At 37.8% G+C, this 23,658-nt stretch overlaps 2 protein-coding genes across 6 annotated transcripts in view; one reads left to right on the top strand and one right to left on the bottom strand.

Moving 5' to 3' along the window:
- Window positions 1-10,965, top strand: part of LOC106493382 (rap1 GTPase-GDP dissociation stimulator 1-like) — a 40,647-nt gene extending 29,682 nt beyond the window's left edge. The window contains 5 exon segments of the mRNA XM_067299510.1: window positions 292-417; window positions 6,380-6,519; window positions 7,452-7,578; window positions 8,683-8,811; window positions 10,386-10,965. Of these exon segments, the coding sequence (XP_067155611.1) occupies window positions 292-417; window positions 6,380-6,519; window positions 7,452-7,578; window positions 8,683-8,811; window positions 10,386-10,519 (656 nt within the window). The 3' untranslated portion in view covers window positions 10,520-10,965.
- A 1,871-nt stretch (window positions 10,966-12,836) lies between these two features.
- Window positions 12,837-23,658, bottom strand: part of TSPAN14 (tetraspanin 14) — a 44,213-nt gene continuing 33,391 nt past the window's right edge. For all 5 annotated transcript variants that reach the window (XM_067299832.1, XM_067299833.1, XM_067299831.1 and 2 more), the window contains 4 exons: window positions 20,970-21,095; window positions 19,259-19,303; window positions 18,545-18,664; window positions 12,837-16,630 (listed from right to left, as the gene is read on the bottom strand). In XM_067299832.1, the coding sequence (XP_067155933.1) occupies window positions 16,559-16,630; window positions 18,545-18,664; window positions 19,259-19,303; window positions 20,970-21,095 (363 nt within the window). In that variant the 3' untranslated portion in view covers window positions 12,837-16,558. The remainder of the gene's footprint in view (window positions 16,631-18,544; window positions 18,665-19,258; window positions 19,304-20,969; window positions 21,096-23,658) is intronic.

Consider the following 23,658-nt stretch of genomic DNA (forward strand, 5'->3'; position numbering starts at 1 on the left):
AGAGAAGCAACAATGCTTCCTTTATCCTCTTATGCACTTCATTTTGGGCAGGACTAAGATCAAAACTACACAAAATATTGTAACAGCAGTTCCTAGGAAGTTTTTAGTTCAAAAGATAGACCTAAGTGGTTATGTTGTTCCAAGTTCATGTCAGAGTGCTGTCAAGTTGGACTTTCTGCAAGTGTTAAGAGCATAATATTCAGAACAAGTTATGTCATCTCAATACATTCAGATGCCTGTGTAGTTACTGAACTCTGAATTAACATCCTTTTTCCTGGTTCCATTTTCTAGTTGTTAACAAGGTTCAGATGCTGGAGGAAGGTGTGGAAGAACGAATTCAGGCACTTCTAAGGTCAGAGATGCCTCCTGTGCAGTTCAAACTTCTTGGAACACTCCGAATGTTGGCGGATGGTCAAGGTAGGGAATTGCTAATGTTTACTAATGTCACCTATCCTTTCTCCTCCCTCCCTGACCCTGCAAGACAATGGATGTGTGAGGTGACAACAGGTTCAGTATTCTGCTAACCTAATTCCATTCACTTTGGAGAGATGTTCCAACAGAGAAGAGTGCTTGATGCCTCAAGCCTTCCATTCTGCACCTCACTAACCTCAGAAATAGATGAGTAGTTGAGAAAAGAACTAACTAAAAGAATCTGTAGTAGTCAGTGAGAAATGGCAAAGGCCTGAAGGAAGACATTTTCCACTGGAGACACACCAGCAAAGCACAGGTACAATGCAAGAGAGAGTCAGGCTAAAGATTTACAAGGCCAATGAGCAGAAAAGCAAATGAATAGCAGAACTGGAGAATGTAAAAGGTTCAAAGGGAGTTGGGGTTGAGAGAGAAGAGAAGAGAAATGAATTTCTACCAGTCATCCAGTCTCTCCATACACATGCTCCCAGGTTTATCCTACTACTTGCTTAAATGTTGAATCTACTTTGGGCCTTGAAATATGGTTTTATCTACTTGTGTTTCATGTCTTTCAGTTTTACACAAAGATGGGCATGCAAATGCAACAATACTCATTTTATGCATATAGTTGCATTTTGAAAACCAAAGTGCACTATTTAGGCACAAAAAAATTTACAATTGCATTAAAATCTACAATATTTTAATTCATCCTTAGACAAGCAGATTCTTAACAGACTATAACACCACCTGAAAACAAAAGCTTTTTTTATGATAAAATGTCCTAATCATTTCAAATCACCACAGCAACAGCTTTAGAACACTAGTCAATATATACCATATTGACGTGCAGGAATAAGAAGTCAGAAAAAGTTATGATTGTTCTGAGGTGGGAACTGACAGCTGGTACAGAACAAGTACTAAATAATCATGAATTCATTAGTTATACGGAAGGGGAAAAAAACACATTCTCTCCTATACCCGATGCTGCAGTTATTTAAACCATTGCAGACACCGCTTTGGTTTCACAGCAATTTGCATCCCTTTTCAAGTGAATATGTAAGATACTAAATTAAGATCTAGAGCTCTTGTATTAATTGGCAATGATTCCAGTCCAAAAAAAGCTTCTACTTGTATTTCACCACAGAGGACACTGCAAGATATACAGAAACTTAGCCTTTTCTTCCTGTCAAACTTTGAAGGAAGTCACAGACACATCTTTCTATACCTTGGTATAAAGAAAGTCAGAATTTTGCACTAAAAAGATACAACTTCTGAATCTGAAACAATATTGATATCAAAATGCAGAGCAGAAAAAAAAGTTGCATAATATTTAATGTTTACCCTTTCATGCCTGTGGGCACAAAGTCTCCCACCTTTAATTGCTTTCTGTTTACCCATGAGCCATAGCTCATTGCTCTTAATTAACTCAGTCTGAAACTCTTATGAAGACACATCTACTAACAAGTCCACACTAAATTAGTTAATTGCATTATCTAGTGTAAATTCATTACTCTGACAGTCAACAGACATGCTGCAACCTGCAGAAGAGAAAAGGTAGGTTTCTTTCTAATTGTGGAAAAATACACTTAGACCTGTCAGCTCCTTTACACTAAGATGTTAACGTTAACTGTTTTCATTGCTTTGTTTCAGAGAAGAACGCGTACCTCACTACAGAGCCAAAGGACTTTCAGCTAAACTGAAAGTTCAGTCATACACACAATTTATTGAGATATAACGTGGTTTTTTTTTAATTTTAAAGGTCCTCCTGTTCCTCTAAACAATGACTTTGACTAAACAATGGGCTTCATCTCACAGAGCTCTTTTGTTGGTAGGCATCATGAAGTCCCCTTGAGAACTGGGTCAGGATCCCTTCTTTGAACAAACCTCTTAAACCAGTATCATTTGCCATCCCCTCACCTCTTTTAGCTTTCTGGACTAAACTGGATTACCATGATCTCCTCAGACAAACATGTAACATCAGACCTAGAAACAATAGCCTTTCTGTCATGTGAGGTGATGTGTGGATGGTTGTGCAATGACAAGACACTTATCTCAAAACACACACATTCAACTAGGTTAGGAGCTCCCAGATCATTCTGAGATTTTGTCTTGTGGAACCCCTCAAGATTCTGGAAAGAACAAAAAGGAAGCATCCATGCTTTTTCATCCCTCTCCCCTAAACAGAAAAAGTAAAGGTTGAATTAAGAGTTTCTGTGAAATATCCATAGTTGTCACATGGTTTATTGACACTGACCTTCTGGTGCATGCTCTTTTTAACCCTTCTCAGAATATCTCAAAACAAATGCAATACATACAGGAAGGAAGGGGCAAAGAAATAGGAGCAGGGCGATGCTCTTATTGGCCAAAGTTATCTTTTCTATTCTGGATCTTAACATCAGTTCTTCCTCAAGTCAACTTTGCCTCACCAAAACTCTGAGAAACAAGTTTCTCAGCTTCTTAAAACCATGTACACTTTGCCCACACTTCTTTTCCCTCTCTGAATTAGCTTCCAAATGAGGAAGGACCTCTCCAGTTATCTTCTTTCAGGCCTGGAACTCATTAAAAAGATTGAAAAAGTGGAGATAACTGTGCTTATAGGTCCTTTATAGGTCTTAGGGAATATAAGCGTCCCTTAAATCCTTTACCACATCTTTCCTTCATCAGGAAGATTTACTATCATTTGGGAGGGGGGGAGGGGAATCAAGTGCTCAGGATGACCAAAATGAAGTCAACAAGGAAAACCCTCAACTACAGCCACATGAGACTCCTAAGTTTAACTTAAACCTTATAAGCACAATATATTTTTGCAAATAGAATAATTAAGATAACAAAAAGGTAAATACAGGCATACCTCAGAGATATTGCAGGTTTGGTTCCAGACCACCACCATAAAGTGACTATCACAATAAAGCAAGGCACACAAATTTTTTGGTTTCCCAGTGCATATAAAAGTTATGCTTACACTATACTGTAGTCTATTAAGTGTGCAATAACATTACGTCTAAAAAAATAATGTACATACCTTAATTTAAAAAATACTTTATTGCTAAAAAATGCTAACCATCATCAGAGCCTTCAGCGAGTCGTAATCTTTTTGCTGATAGAGGGTCTTGCCTCGATGTTGATGGCTGCTGACTGATCGGGGTGGTGGTTGCTGAAGGCTGGGGTGGCTGTGGCAATTTCTTAAAATAAGACAGCAATGAAGCTTGCGGCCTCCAACTCTTCCTTTCACGAAGGATTTCTCTGTAGCATGCAATGCCGTTTGATAGCATTTTACCCACAATAGAATTTCTTTCAAAACTGGAGTCAGTCCTCTCAAACTGTGCTGCTGCTTTATCAACTAAGTTTATGTAATATTCTAAATCCGTTATTGTCATTTCAACAGTGTTCACAGCATCTTCACCAGGAGCAGATTCCATCTCAAGAAACCACTTTCTTTGCTCATCCCTAAGAAGCAACTCCTCATCTGTTAAAGTTTGATCATGAGATTGCATCAATTCAGCCACATCTTCAGGCTCCACTTCTAATGCTAGTTCTCTTGCTGTCACAGCCTGTCCTTCGAAGCCAGGCATTGACTTCTCCTCTCTAGCTATGAAAGTCCTAGATGGCATCTTCTTCCAATAGAAGGCTGTTTCATCTACATTGAAAATCCATTGTTTAGTGTAGCCACCTTCATCAATTCTCTTAGTTAGATCTTCTGGAGCAGCTTCTACATCAGTACTTGCTGCTTCACCTTGCACTTTTATGTTATGGAGACGGCTTCTTTCCTTAAACCTCATGAACCAAGCTCTGCCAGCTTCAGACTTTTCTTCTGCAGCTTCCTCACCTCTGTCAGCCCTCATAGAATTGCAGAGTTAGGGCCTTGCTCTGGATTAGGCTTTGGCTTAAGGGAATGTTGTGGCTGGTTTGATTTTCTTTCCAGACCACTAAAACTTTCTCCATATCAGCAATAGGGCTGTTTCACTTTCTTATCATCCGTATGTTCACTGGAGTAGCACTCTGACTTTCCTTCGAGAACTTTTCCTTTGTCTTCACAACTCGGCTGTTTGGCCCAAGAGGCCGAGCTTTCGGCCTGTCTCAGCTTTCAACACACCTTTCTCACTAAGCTTCATCATTTTTAGCTTTTGATTTAAAGTGAGAGACATGCGACTCTTCCTTTCACTTGAACATTTAGAGGCCATTGCAGGGTTATTAATTGCCTGAATTTCAATATTGTTGTGTTTCAGGGAATAGGGAGGCCCAAGGAGAGGGAGAGAGACGGGGGAACAGCCGGTCAGTGAAGCAGTCAGAACACACAACATTTATCGATTAAGTTCATCGTCTTATATGGGTGCAGTTTGTGGCACCCCAGAACAATTACAATAGTAACATCAAAGATCACTGATCACAGATTACCGTAGCAGATACAATAATAATGAAATAGTTTGAAACATTGTGAGAATTACCAAAATGTGACAGAGACTCAAAGTGAGCACATGCTGTTGGAAAAATGGCACCGACAGACTTGCTCGACGCAGGGTTGCCACAAACCTTTCAATTTGTAAAAAACACAGTATCTGCAAAGTGCGATAAAGTGAAGCGCAATTAAACGAGGTATGCCTGTATCAGTTCTGTGGCTACTCTGGTTGGTAGAGGTAGGAACTGAGGGGCAAGTCAGAAATGCTCCGTATTTATATCCTCAGCTCGCAAACCACTAGAAGGTAGGGATATAACGGTTTGGCAGTTTACACAACAGCTGCTCTAGATGTTCTCAAAGCCAAATGGGCAAACACTCAATTCCTACAAAAAGACAGCTTGTTACGTACATTACTACCTTATCTTTCTCCTGCTTCCCTTTTGTACTTACATCTGTACAACTTGCTTCCAGTTGAAGCAAGATGTATAATTTCAAAATCTTAAGTACAGACTCAACTAATTGAAATCACTGAAGACATAAGTTTTTACCAGGACGTTCTCAGGGCTGGATCCCTGCTTAAAATACTTGGCTAAAATTGTGTATTGCACAATCCTCCGTGCCTTATATCAGCGTTTTTCTTTGCTTAGGAAACCACTTTCTATCACTTAGTCACTTTTGATCCATAGCACTTTGAAGATGTGTTATTAAATTGCAGTAAGATTTATGCAGAACTGTGTGTTAGACCAATGCGATATTAAGAGTTCATCTTCAGCATTAGCAATGTTCCTTTTGCTGCTGAACTTTTAAGAGCTTTGGGAGCATTTTTCCCCAAACTGAGCAGATTAGCAGCACAAACCTTAAATTACAGCAGTTCATTAGAGTTTCAGTTCCTTAGGAAAAGTTACCTAGTGAGTATTTTTTCTAAGTGTCAACCACAGAGATTAGTATTTCTGCCAAATCCTGAAGCAAGGCTTCTGCAACACAGGGGAAGGCAACTTAACAGGCTCTTTCAAACTTTGGAGGAAATTTTAATGAGGCCTAAAAAGTAGTTCTACACACATATGCATTATTAAGACTTGAGAACGTAATTACAGACATACTGCAATTCAGTACTAAGACTTGGTTCACACATGCTACCTACAATAATCACCACCATTACTGACAGCATTGAAATGGCAAGGACAGGCTCTGAAGAGCTCATTGTCACATTTGGGTAGGTCTCAAAGCAAATGCAAGTAAAAGAAAGGACTCCTAGGGAGATTTCAATATAGCAACAAACGATATGCTTTCAAAGATTTGATGCCATTCTTCATTAAGCCTTGCTTCAGCACAAATCAAAGATTCACATGCACTTCAAAGTGCGGATGGGCTAAAAATCTTGCCTCTGGTATAAAAGGACTAGGTCTACAGAAGCAGCTTAAAACAACTTTTAAGAACAGTGAAATCCAATGCTTTAGTCATGGCTCTTAAAGAATACTGGGCTAGAACAAATGGTCCTGGCTATTTTACATTCACATTTCTGTGACTGAAAGGGGCCAGATTTTAAGTGTTTCCTGATCATACTTTCCTCTTCAGCTGATGCAGCTAAAATCTGGGGCAAAGACCCCATGCTGCTCAACAGACTTGTGCAGTGGTGCAATGCTAATGATCACGCTGGCGTTCATGGAGAAGCAAATCGGCTGCTGGCATCAATCTTGCAGCACAACAGATCTCAGGTATGAGAGTTCTTGCTATGTTTCTATTTTATCTCTTTCTCAAGTATTTTTAAAGCATTTCCATATAGCTGGAGATTAAATGTTGAACAGCATGCACAGCTATATCTTATTAAAAAACATAAAAGCTTTCCACAAAATCCCTCTAGTCTGCCTCAATACTAACTGGGGAAGGGGAAATAGGAAAGCAGAGTGTTCTCCACAGTCACAGATGTGGCACAAACTAGCAACATGGTTTTTTACTGTCATTTATCAAATTTTACCCTGCTCAAGTAAGGCTTAACAAATGGCAAGCACTGTAGGTAAAGCTTTTTTATTTCCATAAACATATTTGCTTCAGATTAAAATTACAAAGATAACCCAAGCCTGTCATGTATGTCAATCATTAAGAAGATTTGAGGAGCTCACTTATCTAAAGTGATGGATGAATTTCGTGGTCTGTATCAGAAGGTACTAGTGGTATATTAAAACAGACTTTTGTTTCTTGTAAATCATGATATTATACAAAGGCATCCCAAGTGTGCTTTTATTTTGAGGTAGTGATAAAATATGTAGGTACTATCTGCACAGGCTTTGATAAAGTACAACTAAATCTTTGCTAATTTAAAGGCTTGAATGAAAGACTGGAGTAAGATCAAACTAAAACTGTTAAGAGATAAAATACAATTATATGCAAGATAAGAATATATGCAAGTACTTCCAGGTAAATTAGACCAGCCTTAAGCTGGTAAGACACATGATCAGTGTCAAAGAAAAAAAATATATATATATATATATCTAGCCATAAGATTCATTCACTTCCAAAAATCAGCTTACATTGCAGCAGGCAAATCATTTCGACCTTTTCAGAGACTGAAGAGCGCAATCTCAATTCTTTTCATTCTACTGTTATTCATAACTCAGATTTCAGAGATATTTTACCTTTGCTTTAACAGGAGGTGGTCAAAGCCATCCAGGAGGCACAAGGAGTGAAGCACCTGGTTTCCATGACAACAAGTGAACATGTTACCATGCAGAACGAGGCTCTGAATGCCTTGGCAATAGCATCTGCTATTAATTTAGGTAGTTTTCTTCCAAAAGCATTTATCTGTGTAAGATCCTCATTATTAATGCAAACCACTGTCATGCTGTTAACTCCCCACAACACAAGAAAAGGCATGCTTCATGTCTAGATTCAGCTCTTCAGCATTTACACAAAGGTCAGCCATCCAGAAGATCACAAAAGCAACAGGATTCAGGAACTGCCTGAAAAGTGGGGAGGATTTTGTTGTTGTTGTTGTTGTTGTTTAAGGATAGAATCAGATGATCAAGCTGCTGGATAGGGACAATCTGTTGGGTAGATATAATGATATAATGCAGGAAATGATATAATGCAGGAAACCTAAAAGGTGGCAAAACAGGAGGAGCTGATGAAGATTAGAGACAAAAATGAGAAAAGGTCTAGATAAAGACAAGACTAAACAGGGACATATTAGGGACTTAAATGGTCAATCAAAACTAAAAGGAGGAAATAATCTTTGAAGAGACAGACGTTCAGAATGCAGGAGAGAATGAAGCAAAAGTGTACACAAAAGGATCTTGTGGGAGCTGCAAATAAAACAAATGAAAGTTAACACGATAACTACCTTTACCCAGCTAGACTGAGTAAAACTTTTTCCAATTTCTGTAGTGTGACTGAACACATTTGAAAATGGATCTCAAATCAGTACAATAAAGACAGTCAACACGGAAATCTACACACATCCAACAATAGATAGAAAAGAAATAACTGCCTTTAAATTTGGCATTTTCTATACCAACAAGAAAGCAGAACAGTTAGTAGCCAATTTTAACGCTTGGTCCACCATTAAGGCTCTTAAACTCATGTAGGCAATTCACAAGAATCAACATTGCTAGCACCGATCATATAATATTTTAATGTATTACAATGCTATTTTATACAATCTACTGTGCACAGGTTGTCTCCCAGAATATTAAGAGGCCAGTACAAAGACATGTGGATGAAACTCCAGTATAGAAAAATAGGTGCTCAGGATGTCCATTATAAATAATCAAATTTTAAATGAAGTCCATCACCAGTTTATTTCAAAAGGGGTGTATGTTCAGTCTCTAGTATCACTTTTTGCAGGGAGAAGGCGTTACGACTCAGGTATGTTTATTTTGCAGAAACCCTTGAAGAATCTTTTAAGGAGTCACAGCTAGTTCAAAGCTTACACAAACTTCTACAAGATGAAAATACAAGTCCTGAGGTGAAATATAATTCAATGGGTCTTTTGTGCAGTCTTCTTAATTCAGGTAACTATTTTAAGCAGTCACTGATGAAAGGACAATTGTTTGTGATGAAAACACAAGTGTCTTCTGTGACAAACATGCCACTGGTGATACCACAGTCAGTGAACAGTGAAGGACGCTATTAAGAGGTTCATTCTTTATTGGTCACTAAAAATCCTGCTCTCTCATCAAGTAGCTCCTTTTTTCACGAAAAGTTGATTAAACCATCAGTTAAAAAAGGCCTTATTCCAGCAAGAGTCAGTGGCATAATCGGGTCCTGAAATAGCAAAATCGGAGCCTTGGAATAAAGGCTTCTTTGTCAAAATTCACCCACGTGCAAATATATTGCAGTCTCAGGCCCTGAACATACCACAGAATTTTTGTGTTCAAAGAAATAAAGAGCCTGCGTCATATTCCACAAACAAGCATACATTTGTTCTGCCTGTGCTCTAAGCAATCCAGGAGTCAAGATGAAACAGCATCTTTAGCAATGCTGGATTCAAGGCATAGCAACTTTAGTGTTACAAGTACTCTAAAACATCTGAAGCACCTGATTTCAATTTCCTTCACTCCATTGTTAAGGAAGATTTAAAATGCTTCCAGCAAGATGAGACTCCTTCTGGAAGCACGGTGTCCACTGAAAACAACCATTTTGAAACCTGTAGTCCAGATGTTTCATGCCACAGTTCCCTATAGTCTTAGTATACAAACCAAGGAAATTAAAAATAATGGCTCAGGCAAGGGCTTGAAGGGGGAAATTGCTTGATTTTTCAAAACCTGGAGCCATCCTATATTGGCATCCAGATATACTGGAGTTTGTAATACGGTCCATTTTCCCCCTGTAGTTGCACTCATTTTGGAATTGGCATAAACATTTGCTTCCTTTTATAAAACACCCAATGATTCCCTTGTTAGAGGAATTCCTATCTGATTTGCGAGGCAGATTGAGTCTCTGTATTCAATGAATTGACAATTATCATCCCCATATTTGCAACTTTTTCCTTCATCTGCTAGTACTGATGGAGAAAGTATAATTTTTCTTTGCAATGCACAGATTTTAAAAAAGCCTAATACTAATGTACAGAACAGCTCTAAAAACCTAAGCATGTTTTGACCTAGTAGCTAAAACCTCAGGTGTGTGGGTCAGATCCTCAGATAACATAAAACCAGCATAACCATTTATTTCAGTGTAACTATGCAGTATTCACAACAGATCTGACCTGTAAGACATTTTTTCCAGATGGGTATCTCACTAGCACTCTACAGACTAACTGTAACAGTAAGGATTGAGTCTTACCCATATGAAAGACTAATAAAAACATACTGTAAAGGGCAAAAAGGCTGGAGCATCTCCTGTAATATATTCTCAACATATATTCTTCTGTTCAATCAGTTTTCTTGGAAGATGACCAAAGGAGAAAAGTTCTTAACCATTTCAATACTTTTAATGGGTTAAAGGGTATCTGTTGAGAGAAAGGCTTTTAAGTCACAGCAACTGATTTCAAACAGCAACTACTCCAAATTTGTATCTTGAAACAATTGTTGGGAGTCATTATGCCTTTGCATGCTATTAAGTCAGCATTCAATCTCCCATTCAGGTGATCTGAGACAAGAAATTGAAGACGACAAGATTAAAGAAACCCTGGAACAACTCTGCAGTCACAGCAATGCAAATGTGGTCAAAGAAGCTGTTACAACATTACAAATTCTGAGAGGAGAGCCACCCCACTAGCCTCCTTCCCTTCCCCGCAGCAACCCTGCACTGCTGCTGAAGCAACAGCAATAAAACGCCAGCTTTGCCAACATCATCTTGCATTTTTCACACTGCTGCACAATAAACACTATTAAAGCTCCAGTATAGCTCCCACTTTCAAAGCTGTGCTTACAAAACCACACATTTGGTTGTCTATTTGGCCTACAGACACCTATATTACTGCTGCTCTTTACTGAGCTACTGCCACGCAGCAGTAGGAATAAGACCCATCAAGCAAATGATCTTAACATCATGTCATTTGAGAAGCGTAAGGCAGTTACCGCTTCTGTGCTATGTTTCAAGCTGCTTAGTTTTGTCATATCAGGATACCATTTGCAAATTTTTTTCTGCTATCATGGGAATTAAAAATCGTTACATAAAATCAAGAGCTTATATCATGCAACCCAAAACAACAGGGCTTTAGATGTGGGCTGCAGATAAAAAAACACTGTTGGCTAACTGGCAGCTATTCAGACTCTGTACCTGGTGAAGTCTGTACGCCCAGTTGTTAACCGAACATGTCAACCTCCCCCCCCCCCGCCCCAAACCACCGTTACAAGGACTCCCCCTGCTCCCTTTTCACTTCCTATTTTAAAAACTCAGCTCTGAGCTTCTACCTGCTCATGCCACAAGCTATATTCCTAAACATAGGAGTTGCAGGTATCAACAACCTGGCATGATATTCATTAGAAGCACAGATTGCAGTAAACCACAGTCAGCACCTAGACAGCACTTGGACAGGATATAGATTAAAGACAGTTAGATATGGCAAGAGAGGGGGTGTGAAGATTTGAAAGTGGGTGGCATTTCATTACAGTATCTCCAGTGATAGAACCTGGGTTTAGCTTCTGATAATGAAATGTTATAGTAAAACAAATGTCTCTGAACATTTCTGTAACAACTTCTCTTGCTCAAAATTTCCCACTTAATAAAGATAAAAACAGGAACTATTCCACAGCTTGTTTTTAACAGGGAACTTTTTGAAGCAGCCATACACAGGCTTCATGCAGAGTTACATTGCCAAGACCCAGAAGACCCAATTCAAAATGCAGTAATATTGGATACTGAAGAAGTAGGGCACGACGACATTTCTATGTAACTGGCAGTAAAAATTATTTTGAGAGCGAAGTATTGTCCTTCTAAATATTCCCAGTTTTATTATTTTAATTTTTTTTAAGTCAATGAGGCTTCCTATTCTCAAACAATTAGAGTGTAACTGGCTTGTGCCTGCAAAACAACCATTACAACTTTTTGTTGTAAACATTTGTTTCAGCAAAAGCTTTCTAATTTGCAAAACTCATTAACACTATTTAGCCCATCGCATTTGCAACTGACCTATGCCAGCAAATATCACTGTCAGGAATACTCTTGAGAAAGGACACACTCCAAAATCACCCCAGACAAGTCACTAAGTAATATATAAGCAGTTTTTGATTACATAGTGGAGAGAAGAAAAATAACAGCTGATAAACATGTGCAAGCCGTAACTCCCTCTACCTTAAAGCACACAACAGTACAGGTACTCCCCATCTTTCTGATGCTTATAAAAAAAATAGCTTCAGACAATCTCAGATTGTGAATAAGATATGGAGTTGTAGCCAAAACAGACATTAGTATGAAATATATTTGGGACCTATGAATTATACATACACACACAGCAACCGCATTCAAGTTAAGTCATTCTTGTTAGAAATGATTCAGCCTTAACATTCTACAATGTGAAATGTTTTTCTATTGGCTAAAAGTTTCTGACCTTAGTAAAATTAAGCACAAGTTTTTATGCATTATAGAAATGTAGAAGTGGTGGAAGAAGCAGACATAGACCTATTTATGCAAGTCTCATCTTCAAACCTGTAAGTAATCTTTGTTCTGTATTCTTACAGTAATTTCAGGAGCCTTGCTCAGACATGACAAACTATCAACTGTGCAAATCACAAGAGATAACTGTGGATAATAGTAGCCATGGTGCAAACAGCAGTTTTTATTTAATGTTTTGGGTGTCTAGATTTAATCATTATTTCTCTATACTATTTTGCAGTTTTTCATAATGGCTTTCAACTTCTATTTGTTCAGGATTTTTCATTAATAAACCAGAGAAAAGCATCTGGGGGATCTAATATTCAGCAGCCAGGACAAAATAAAGCAAGAATTAGTTTCAGCAAAATACATGCATGAACATCGGTGGACTTTTACCATTTCTGTAGTTATCGACAAACTGCAGTGTCTGTAACCAGTTTAAACCTCAAGCGAATACTAGTGACAGGATACAAGTCTTAGAAAAGAAGTTCCAGCAGTATAAAATATTAAATTTTATTTAATCAAGTTTAAGGTTTGACAAAAAAAATATACTGAAAGTCACTCAGAAAAACCATCACAGAAGAGACAGAACCTCCCCTTCTAGTGGCTAAACAACGTTCAAGCTGCATGATGACTCATGGGGGAAGGGAGAGAGAAGGATGGAATGAGGAAACAAAAAACAAGGTAATTCTCTGTATATTAAACAAATTGCTGCATCAGCCTCATTGGACTTGGTGTACAAATCAATCCACATGGCATGGTACAAAGGGTCACCAAAACTCAAGACCCTTTGGAAGAAATACTCAGGTTTTCAGGAGGAGACTGAAGCCTCCTTTGGTCACTTCACTTTGTTCAGCACTCAGATTCACACTTCTCTTCACGTACAGGGAAGCTTTGTCCAAATCCAGGTATATTAACAGAAACAAAAGAGCAGTTGCATTGTCAAACATACTGACAAATAAATACATTGATTCACAGAAATAAATTGTGCTTTATTTCTCAGAAATGAGCAATCACATTGAATGATAAGTTTCCTTCTCAGTCTAGTTATTCAAGTCTGATCTCCTACTTGACATCTTCATTAAAAACTTTGTTTCTATTGTAGTGTTAGTGGAATTGTTCCAAATGCAACCACTGAAATCTCTCTTAAACCTCTCCTTGTGAAATGGTTGATTTGCTTCTCCTTCAGGTGCGAGCCTGTCTCTAAAACCCTAACTGCTTATGCTGACAGGACTTGTTTAAAGCATAACCTAAATCTTCAGCAATGAGGTCACTGCAGATTCATAAAAAAGACACCAAACATAACTAAGTAGAAAATAATAAGAAAATTGTCCAAGTCTGAAATTACGCTAGCCATGTATATCACCAATGGGGGTGCACTTTAAAATGTGTTGGGACAAAAACAGTCTTGATTGCTGTGGTTTTAAAAAAACGATACTGAATGAACACAGAGCTTATCCACAGTGAAAACAGAAAAGCCCATGATTTAAAGACCCTGAAATAGGTTGAACTTGCTTTCTTGAATTAGGTTCCAAATCACTGAAGCATTGATACATAGCTGTTGTTAACAGAGCCAAAGCCAATAAGAAACTGTGGAAAGGTAACACTTCAAATAAATTATTTTGCATTTAAATGGTACTTCAAAAAGGATCTGAATACTCATTTGTCTTCAAGCAGCTTGGTGAGATTTGCAGAGACAGCTGAATTCTGATCACTGACATTGGCCCTTGTCAGTAGCTGATTTCAGTGTATGAACTCCACTGATATCTTTGAAGCTATGATGATTTATACCAACCATGGAAATGACTTTCCAGCATTAGGAGCTATGTCAAAAAAAAGGCAAAGTGAAACATTCCCTAAATGCTATTTTCAGTCCAATGTTTTACAAATATAAAGCATACTTCTCTAATTTTACATGCATCAGATTACTATACATAACATTAACAGAATAAATTGCATGATGAGGCTTCGCAAGTTTCAAGCACCAGGATTTAAAGCAAAGGTTACTGGACACTGCTTTGTTGCTTGCAAAGTAGCAGAATCAGCAGCAAATTTTTGGTTACTCCTAGTGGACTAGATAAAAAAAACAGGTAGGACAAACTTCAAATTCAAGGCTCTAAAGAACAAATGCCTCTTGCCCTCTTTTCAATGACCTTGTAAGCTCCTATCTACTGCTTTTTTTTTCCTTGTTGTATATCAAAGCTTAAATCACACTGCACTTCTGGAGATTTTACTTTCAGGTTTTTCAGATGAGTAATAGCAGACTGTTCTGTGCTACTCTAAGAAAATCAGCCATCCTTAGACAAGCTTCCTTCTCCTGTTGTCTCAATCACTGGCCAAAAAAACCAACTGGAAAAGCTCAAATGAAATATACATGCAAAGTACAGTATCACCTGTGAAATGTTTCACAGATTAAAAGCTTGAAGAATGTCTGGACAATCAATACAGACAGATAGTCTTACTCTAGATCAGCTTTTACCAGTGAAATGTTCATTAATACATGCATAATACAAAGATTTATAGAGATGCATGCAGAAGTCTGGCTTCCTAAGTCATACATACTTTGGAAATACAAGCATTAAATCCTTCAGGCAGACTATAGGTAGTAAAATACCATTATAAAAATATATACTTTTCTATAATTTACACTATGTTAGGCACTGTAAATAAATCTGCTCTCCTGAAAAACACAGGTGTCATTGGAAGCAGTAAACAATTTGTTAATATATGGCCCACAGTAAAACTGACAGCTACAACTATTTCCAAGAGGTTTTCAGTCACATACTTCTATCCCTTAAAGCTAAAGATACTGTGCCAAACATGGCAAGGAAAATAGAAGAGCAACACTTTTGCAGCCATTATAATCCTGGTCCAAGGCTTCTAGCAAAGACTGGAACTCTTGCTAAGCTTCAGATCAATTCCCAAGAATGGAGGGTGGGGGGAGAAGAAAGCTTCGTTTTCTTCCAGTAAAAGACAAAGAAAAATTTTGCTTCAACAGGAGTAGTTCAGTTTGAGGCAGCATACTACTGTGAGGAAATGATTCTGGTCACCATATCATTGTGATTGGTCTGACATTTGAACCATGCATCAGAACAGAACTGAAGACTCAAAAGCTGTATAAAAGATTTTTTAAAAACTCAACAACTCTAATATTATACTAAATTTATATTCCCTGATAGAAAAAAAAAGACAGTTCAATAGGATTTAATGTTGACTCATGTTTTTCCTCAGTCTTGATATTAGCAATTAGGATTTGTGATGATCAGACACAGATAAGCCTGAAAGAAACTAGAGGGAAAGCTGCCTCTTGAAACAGCTGCATTTTGAAATTTCTGCAGGCAGCACTTTATAAAGATGTTATATATCAAGAAAAAAAGCTAAGCAGTTAAAGAGTTTTTTCTTCCTCTATAAATAAAAACTATTTACAAGCTTTTCAGAAAGGAAATGCAGCATCAGGGATTTTCCCCTTCACCTGACTCCAGATAAAGGGATTTCTAACATATAATGCTATAGATAACATGGCCGGATTTTTCCCCTCTTAAGAAAATGCTTGATCTTTCAAAATGTCTTGGGTTACTCTGTCTCTCTAAAGCTGAGCACAAGTCCCTGCTCCTGAGACATCTATGTTACTCCTAGTCAAAGAAAAATATTTCCTACTTCTGCACAATTGAGAATCAAAGAACTAAGAAACTAGTGAGTCTTTTTTCTCATTTCCAATACCATGACCATTATGGCTCCTGGGTATCTTGCCACACCGCATTGGCATTGGCCACACACTTGCATTGGTCTTCTACAGATACTAGAACATTTTCAAGATTGTGAAGAGATCATCATGTCTTCAGAAGAAGTTACAACACTGAGATTGATGACAACGGTTGGGAGTAAAAACTGAACAATCTTCAAGGCAGTTCTTGAAGGAAGAAGTTTATAGCAGTTACGTTCCTCCTTGCCATGTTTTTTAAAAATCTGTTCCTCCGATATTTCATTTTTTCCACACCAAAGAGCAACTCTGGTGCAATAAGTTGTCCCTTTGGAAAAAAGGCAGACAGGTGTGTGTTCGAGATCCTTTTTTGTACCAGCGTGTAACAAAGTATGAGCAGGTAAGAACCACATATGGCTTTTAATAACAGGCATGTTTCATAGTCTGTGCGTTTTTCACCTTGATGTCCAATCAATAGCAGTAAAACATACTTCTCTTGCAACAGGTGTGTGCTTTTATATTCAGAAGGCATTACCTGCCTTTACAGCTTCAATATCAGAAATCAATGTCCTGGCTAGGAAAATCCCAAAAATCTAAAAAGACAAAAAACAAACTGTTTGTGAGATGAAACATTCTGAATGTACCAGTCTGCAAGATGGCTTGAAAAATTAGAGCCTATTGCCATTAGTCATTATCACAGAATGAAAACCTACTTTTTGCATGTTCCAGTTATGCTGTACTAAATTCAGTGCAACTACTTGTGTGAATAAAGATAAGCATTCATGAAGTGTTTGCTGGATCAGATACCATTTTTCAGCCAGGATCATCTGTCAGAGCAGGGCCCTAACAAAAGACCCTATTTAAACAGCTATATGGGCAGCAGAATCTAGTAGAAAAGATAATTGATGATAAAAAGATGTTTTTATTCAATGCTTCAGGAGCATTCAATATAAACTTCTGGATATTCTATAGCAGAGAAGAATCCTCATAGCCAAGTGTACTTGCATCTTGTAACACTCACACTTACCTACTGCTAAAATTACAAGTCTGAAGCATTTTCATTCATTGCAAAACTTTGATTCATCCAGTCAATTTTCTGGTTTTTTTTAAAATATATATATGGAATGTACAGTTACCCGTGCTAAAGAAGTGAAATTCTTATCATAAATGCTAATGAAAGAAGTCCCAGATCATTCTGAGACATTCAACAACTTTGAAATTTCATCATTCATTCAACTTTTCCAGGAAATTTTCATTTACTGGTTGAAAATACACTCTTAACTCAGCACATTTCCTGAAAACATTATTAGAAAGGAAAAAAAAACTGTGGTGAAGTTTTGGGAAATCTTAAAGATTTGTTTCAGAAGTAGATAGATCACGTCTAACTCAGTCCTACCATGAAACAGCTTAACGCACAAGAAAGATCCAATTTGAAAATACAAATGGCATGTGAAATTGGTCTCACAGAGGCTCAGAATATGATCGGAATAACGTCGTCAGGTTATTCTCAACACACTGCCAGAAGATTAAATTTTGCGTCTTGAACATCCTCCTAACTGAAGGTGTAGCTTTCAGGACAGCAGGTCTCTACAAGCCAGGGAAGCACTACCATTAGATACTGAAAAAACATCAAAAAGCCATAGGGGGCAGTGTTGCTATGGCTAGGAAAAAAGATATTGCGCCTGTTTGCTAGCACTCTGTGCTCAACATTCTTTCAGTTACGGGGAAAATTTTGTAGTAGAGTTAACAAGTTTGTTTTCCACTACAAACAAAGCAGCATCATACGAAAGCAATTTAGCTAAGTGTAAACAACTGCCACAATGATAGCAGGATCCACTTCGAAAGAGGAGATGTTTTATTTGGTTTATTTTGTTTGACATACCAAGTGGAAACAAGGTACTGCAAGAGGTCACAGCAATTCCTTCACCTATTTCTGCTAATACCATATTTGCAACTTGTTCACCAACTTCCCTGCTGTTCTATTCTTGACTTTTTCTGAGCAGTCTGATACATGAATTCACTTACAGTCCACTGAGCGGTAATCTTCGGAATACCCTGACACAGGGATGTGAAAATACTGAAATCCATTTCTATTTGCGATAGAAAGCTGTAGTTCAGATCTAGTGGAGTAGATGACTAGTTGATCTCCCTCACAGCACATTGAAATGCAAGAAATATCATATTTTTATATATATTAATGACAACAGCATGTACTATATTATAAATATACAATGATATAACACGTTAGCATACTATACTGCATATAGTATATATTGTATTTTTAAATGACCTTCGTTTCTTTGAAGAACATAATTTTGCAAGAATGGAACTGACATAATTTTACCAAGTCATCATCCCTATAAAATTCTATTTTTTGCCATACTATTCTCATACCTAAAAGCATTGAAAATGTCCAAACATCTGCTGTCCCCTTCCATAATTACTTTTACTCTCAATGGGTCTGCATTTGCAAAACTGAAAAAAGTAGCATAACAAAAACAACTAACCTGCAGCAGTGAGATAGCTATGAAGACACCTGCAACAATGTAGATATTTCGGGGTAACCAAGCTTCAAGGGCAAGAATACAACCTTTGATGAAAATTTGATCATCCCATTGGCTCTTGCTCTGAATGCAGAGAAGAATTTGAAAATACATTACTTTTTTTGCACAAGTTTGTTACAACACCACCGCTTGATCATATGGCAGGATATAATTAAACTAATGATTTTTCACATATGCAGCTAATGTTTTTAACCAAACTCCAGAAATACAAATATGCCCAAATTAACTCAGGGAATGCCAGGACAATGATGTTAGTATCTTACTGAAAATCCTATTAGAGTGTTTTAGAATTAGCATAGAACAGAATTCAGAATTAGATATTAAGAACTAATAATTGAGACATCTGAATGCAAGTCTTACCCCTCTCAGAAACAGACTTTTCTGTCTATCTGTTCCATCACTTGCTTTCTCCACCGTCCCGTAGTACAGACAAATTTGCTTTAAACAAAAGAACATTTCCCCCACTACCAGCATGATGTAGCACAATTAATTAGCTCCCAGAATTTTGAGCCACTGACATAGTATCAGCAGTGCCACATAATTTTAATTACTTTGCCTATGCAGGTACTAAAAATATAATTTGAAAGAAGGTTAAATCTACATATTATACCGGCAGACACAGGACATGACAGACAGCAACATTCCACAGCACCTTACCTTCTTTCTGACATCATAGCCACATTGTGTATTCACAACTTTTTGCTGCAAAGGAAAAGATTGTAAATTATCAACTGATTTCTAACTGCTTGTGTTCACAGGAAGTTTTTCTACCTTCTAGATTCATGGACAAGTAAAGACAGCCAAAAGCAGTATTCTTCTAGAAGCATTTCACTAAAAATTAGCAAAGCATTAACAGAACACCAAAAAAGTAATGACAAAGCAGAGGTGAATATTAGCAGTAAAACATCTTCCATACTCCCCCAGAAGTCCCAGTAAGCCTGCTTCCTCTATTGCTTGACTTTCAACTAGCAAGGATTCTTCAACATGAAGAAGCATAACAACTGTACTGCCAGTCTACAGGTAGAACATTTGCAAGATCCTTTTCATGGAATTTAGCTATTTCACATAACACCTAAACATTCTGAGGTAGCAACAAAGGTACCATGCTGGTTTATGTACACCTGTAGTGGAGGAATATGCCCTACACAGTCCATCACTTCACATGGTATGGAACTTGCTATCCCAATCAGTTAGTAAGAGATATTTGCAAGCTATTTGAACCCCCTAAGAGTTGATAGTTTTAGGTTTCCCATATAACCTGGCTCTAAGATATAGCTAGTCCTGAAAGAGAGAAAATGCTGCAGTTGTAGATCCCAAGTAGGAAGACTACAAACAGCTTCCAGACCAGAGCTCCACACAGCCCGATGGCAGAATTTAGCTCCAAACTTGCAAAGACATTCCTTTCAGGACCTGTTTGTTTTCTTTATAAGAGTTATGAAAATCTGCTTACTACACAATTATAGTATAATTTACACAATGCATAGTGAGAGAATGTAAGAAGTAGAACCTCATAGAAAAAGACACTTAAACTCACCTATGCCTCCTTAAACACCACCAGAAACAGAAGAGATTGCAGTTGAACAGAACTGCTTTGAATTAAACTGCTGAAATTACTGGGGAATCTGAACTTGGAATCTTTCCCTGACAAGCTCTTTCTTTGGCTGATTTCCAAGGCAAGCACAAGTCAAGGTGGTTAGAGCCTACCAATGGCTATCTGCTCTGCAAGAGGATACCTGGATTGATCTTTGAGCCATAATTAAGCCCAATAATGCTACAGAGCATTTAGCTGTCTACCTCTGCATTTTGGCTTCCACTGAAGGGGCCAGATTCTTAAAGTCCAGTTCACAGATCTAACTCATAAGCACATAAATCTTGCCAAAACCATGAAGTGATTCAGTGCTTTAAACTGCGCTTGTGCATAAAGCACTTTACTAGCTGCTGATAAACCAAGTCATCAGCAGATGGAGTTACTACTACTTGTTTGGCAGATGGTTGGTGTACAGTAATTCTAACAAGAGGTAAGCATAGTGCTTAGACAGCACTCTCAGATCCTGACAATCTGAATGAGAGGGGTCAGAAATTCAAGGAAACACGCATTTGGGAATAAAACAATATTGACAGACAGCACTTACAGACCAAAACCATAAAACCATACCAAATTCCCAGTGACAATACATTTCCAGCTGTATGACAGTTGCCAACATTTAAACGCTAAAAAGAACAAATTCTTTTGTTTCTATCAAGCAAGTAATTTTTGATAGTTTAAAAGGTCTTTTAAAGCACTAGGCATCACACCATATTCAGGAAGTGCTTCCTTTCATGATTCCTCAACAACATCACAGCAATACAAAGCCAGGAAACAACTTACAGCAGGATCAGGTATACAACAGGAAAAAGGAACGCCACACTTCTCACGACTTTTGCTTTCACTGCTGCAGTTAAAGTATATGTTAAGGTCCCAGTCATCTGGACCTTGGGCACCACAGCAATGGTTCTGCAACAGATAAACAAACACTTAGCATTCAGGGTTATTTTAGAGACAATACATCCATTGAACAGTTCTCCAATATGGTATTTGCTGATCATCTTCGCTTTCCAAAGGCTGTGCAGAATCAACGGCAATACTACAGTACAAAATGGAATAATCTATAGCATGGCTCTATGATATTGACAAAATAATTTAGCATATTACTCCTGGAAATGAGTGCCAACATGACATCATAAAAATTGTCAGCATAGATGTAATTATGATATATCCATAAATGGTGCAATAAGAGTTTACAAAAATGCTTCTTCATTATTTCCAAGTCAACCAAAACGAGAACTATGGGGAAAGTTTCCTGAAATTTGCGACTGAAACTTTAAATCTTCATGAATCAACAAGTTTTCCCCTCCTTGTTTACTGCAAAAATTGATCAAACATTTATTTGTGAATATGTTCTTTTAAATTAACAAGATTTTCGTATTCAAATGAATTAACTGATAAAGCGTCATTAGCTCTAGAGTCAGTCAGCTCTAGAAGTATTTCACATAAGTTTCTTGATCTAAACAATGCAATTACTATAATCCAGACTTTTCAATGAATGTCCAAGTCCTGGAACTAATGGAACCTAGTCTCCTACTAAGTAATGCCTTGCAGTTGACTGACCTAGATATTTAGGGTGCAAGCCTTTCCCCATAATTTAAGTGTTTAAAATGTTATACTATCACACGGATTTTCCTGGTACCTGATGTAGGAAGCTTCCTCCTGTATTAGGAGGTCTCTAGCCTCTTTGTTCACTGTCAATCTTCACAAAACTTGTATTAACTTAATTAATCCTGAGACTTCTTCCAAACCTTGGATGAAGTCAGTAAATGGATTCAAAAGTTACCAAGTGGTGACAGACACTGATGCGAACAGACAGCAGAACTGCATACACCTAGTTTTCATAAGAAACATGACTAAGAAGAGCTGAATAGAATGGTCAGAATACAGTATCAAGAGAAGCAACTTTAGGCCACTAACTGCTTCAATACTTTTACAGCAAAGGCAGCAAAACAAGTTCATTTCTGTCTTTCTAGTCCCCTCTCCCACACACACCCAAACAAGTCCTTGTAAAAAGGCATGCAACCACCAAACATACTAATCTGTGTTAGTAAGGTGGGCTATGAAGAAACCTTGCTCAGTTATAGGCCTGAAAGTAATGAAAGTTTCCATTTAGCCAGTAAAATGAGCTGCCTACAAAAAGCTCTGTGGGTGCCAGAGGCACATCTTAAGAACACAGCAAGTCAGCTCATGACTCCTTAGAAGATGGATTTCAGTAAGGCATTTATAAATACTGTTGCACCTTGCTGTTCAACGCTTACGGGACTATACTTAATATTGCAAACTTCTCCTGTTTGCTCAGTGACAGGCTGATTCAGAGATGTTCTGTTTGTTTTTTTCAGGTTTCTTAGCTCATTAAATTTGGCTACTGAACTCTATTAAGTTCGGCCTTTTATTTTCATTGAAAAGTACTTAACTGTAGTTCAACTATAAATCAGCTTAGCTTATTAGCCTGGCTGGCTGCACTGAAACTAGATAAACAGGAAGAGCAACTAGGGAGGGTACAAATTTGAAAGTTACTGGTGTTGGAAGTGGCCAGGCAACAGGTGAGGTAAGACCAGCTAAGGAGTATTACCTTACAAAAAGTGTCCTTAGCACTGAAATTCATACAGTCTGCTTAGAGGACACTTCCACATATACTATCAAGACACACAAGAGCAAGTAAACAAGACAGGTAAAGCTGCTGTTATATAGCTGTCCAAGGCAGTTCTCCAGTCCAAAATATGCCTTGCTATCAAACTGAGTCATTGGCACAGATTTTTAAACCTGATCTTCTAAAAGATGAAGAAACAAACCAAAAAAAAGACAATAAAAACCACCCAATATTCTACCACAAGGAAAAAAAAGGAAAAAACATTTTACCACTTCATGAAGTATACCCACACACTGTCTCTCTTCATGTATATATATATTTTTAACAAATATGTATGTATACATATTTATATAGATGTGTGTATGTATGTATTGTGTGTATATGTGTGTGCGCACATGCGTATATATACACACACATATATTCATGCAATGAAGATCAGAAAAGTCACCCTCACTGGAGGATTTCTTAGGTATGATTACAAGAGAAGCTGATCAACTGAAAGCCACCAGGCCCTTACTAGCACAGGCCTTGTCAACTCCTGGTGTACTCCATTGTCTTTTAATAACTGACTATTTTAGGTCCACAAAAGCATAAAATTGTTTCACCCTTCCACCACTGCCCATAGATTGGCCTTTCACCCTCTTTTGGTTCATTGTGAGGTCTGTCTCAGAAGATAAAAGGCCCTGTACTGCATGACTGCAATGTCTCCTAAAACAAGAGCGTAGACAAGCCATTAGCTTGTTAAATTGTACAGTTTTTTTCAGGATACAGTGGTTTTTGTTGCTAACTTTTTATTTAAACTGCTGCAACATCATGATCAGAACAGGGGAGCAAGTGAAAGACATCAAAAGGCAGATCGGTGTTTGGCAAAGCTGCCAC

The sequence above is a fragment of the Apteryx mantelli genome, chromosome 7 (assembly GCF_036417845.1).
Source record: "Apteryx mantelli isolate bAptMan1 chromosome 7, bAptMan1.hap1, whole genome shotgun sequence".
NCBI lineage: Eukaryota > Metazoa > Chordata > Aves > Apterygiformes > Apterygidae > Apteryx > Apteryx mantelli.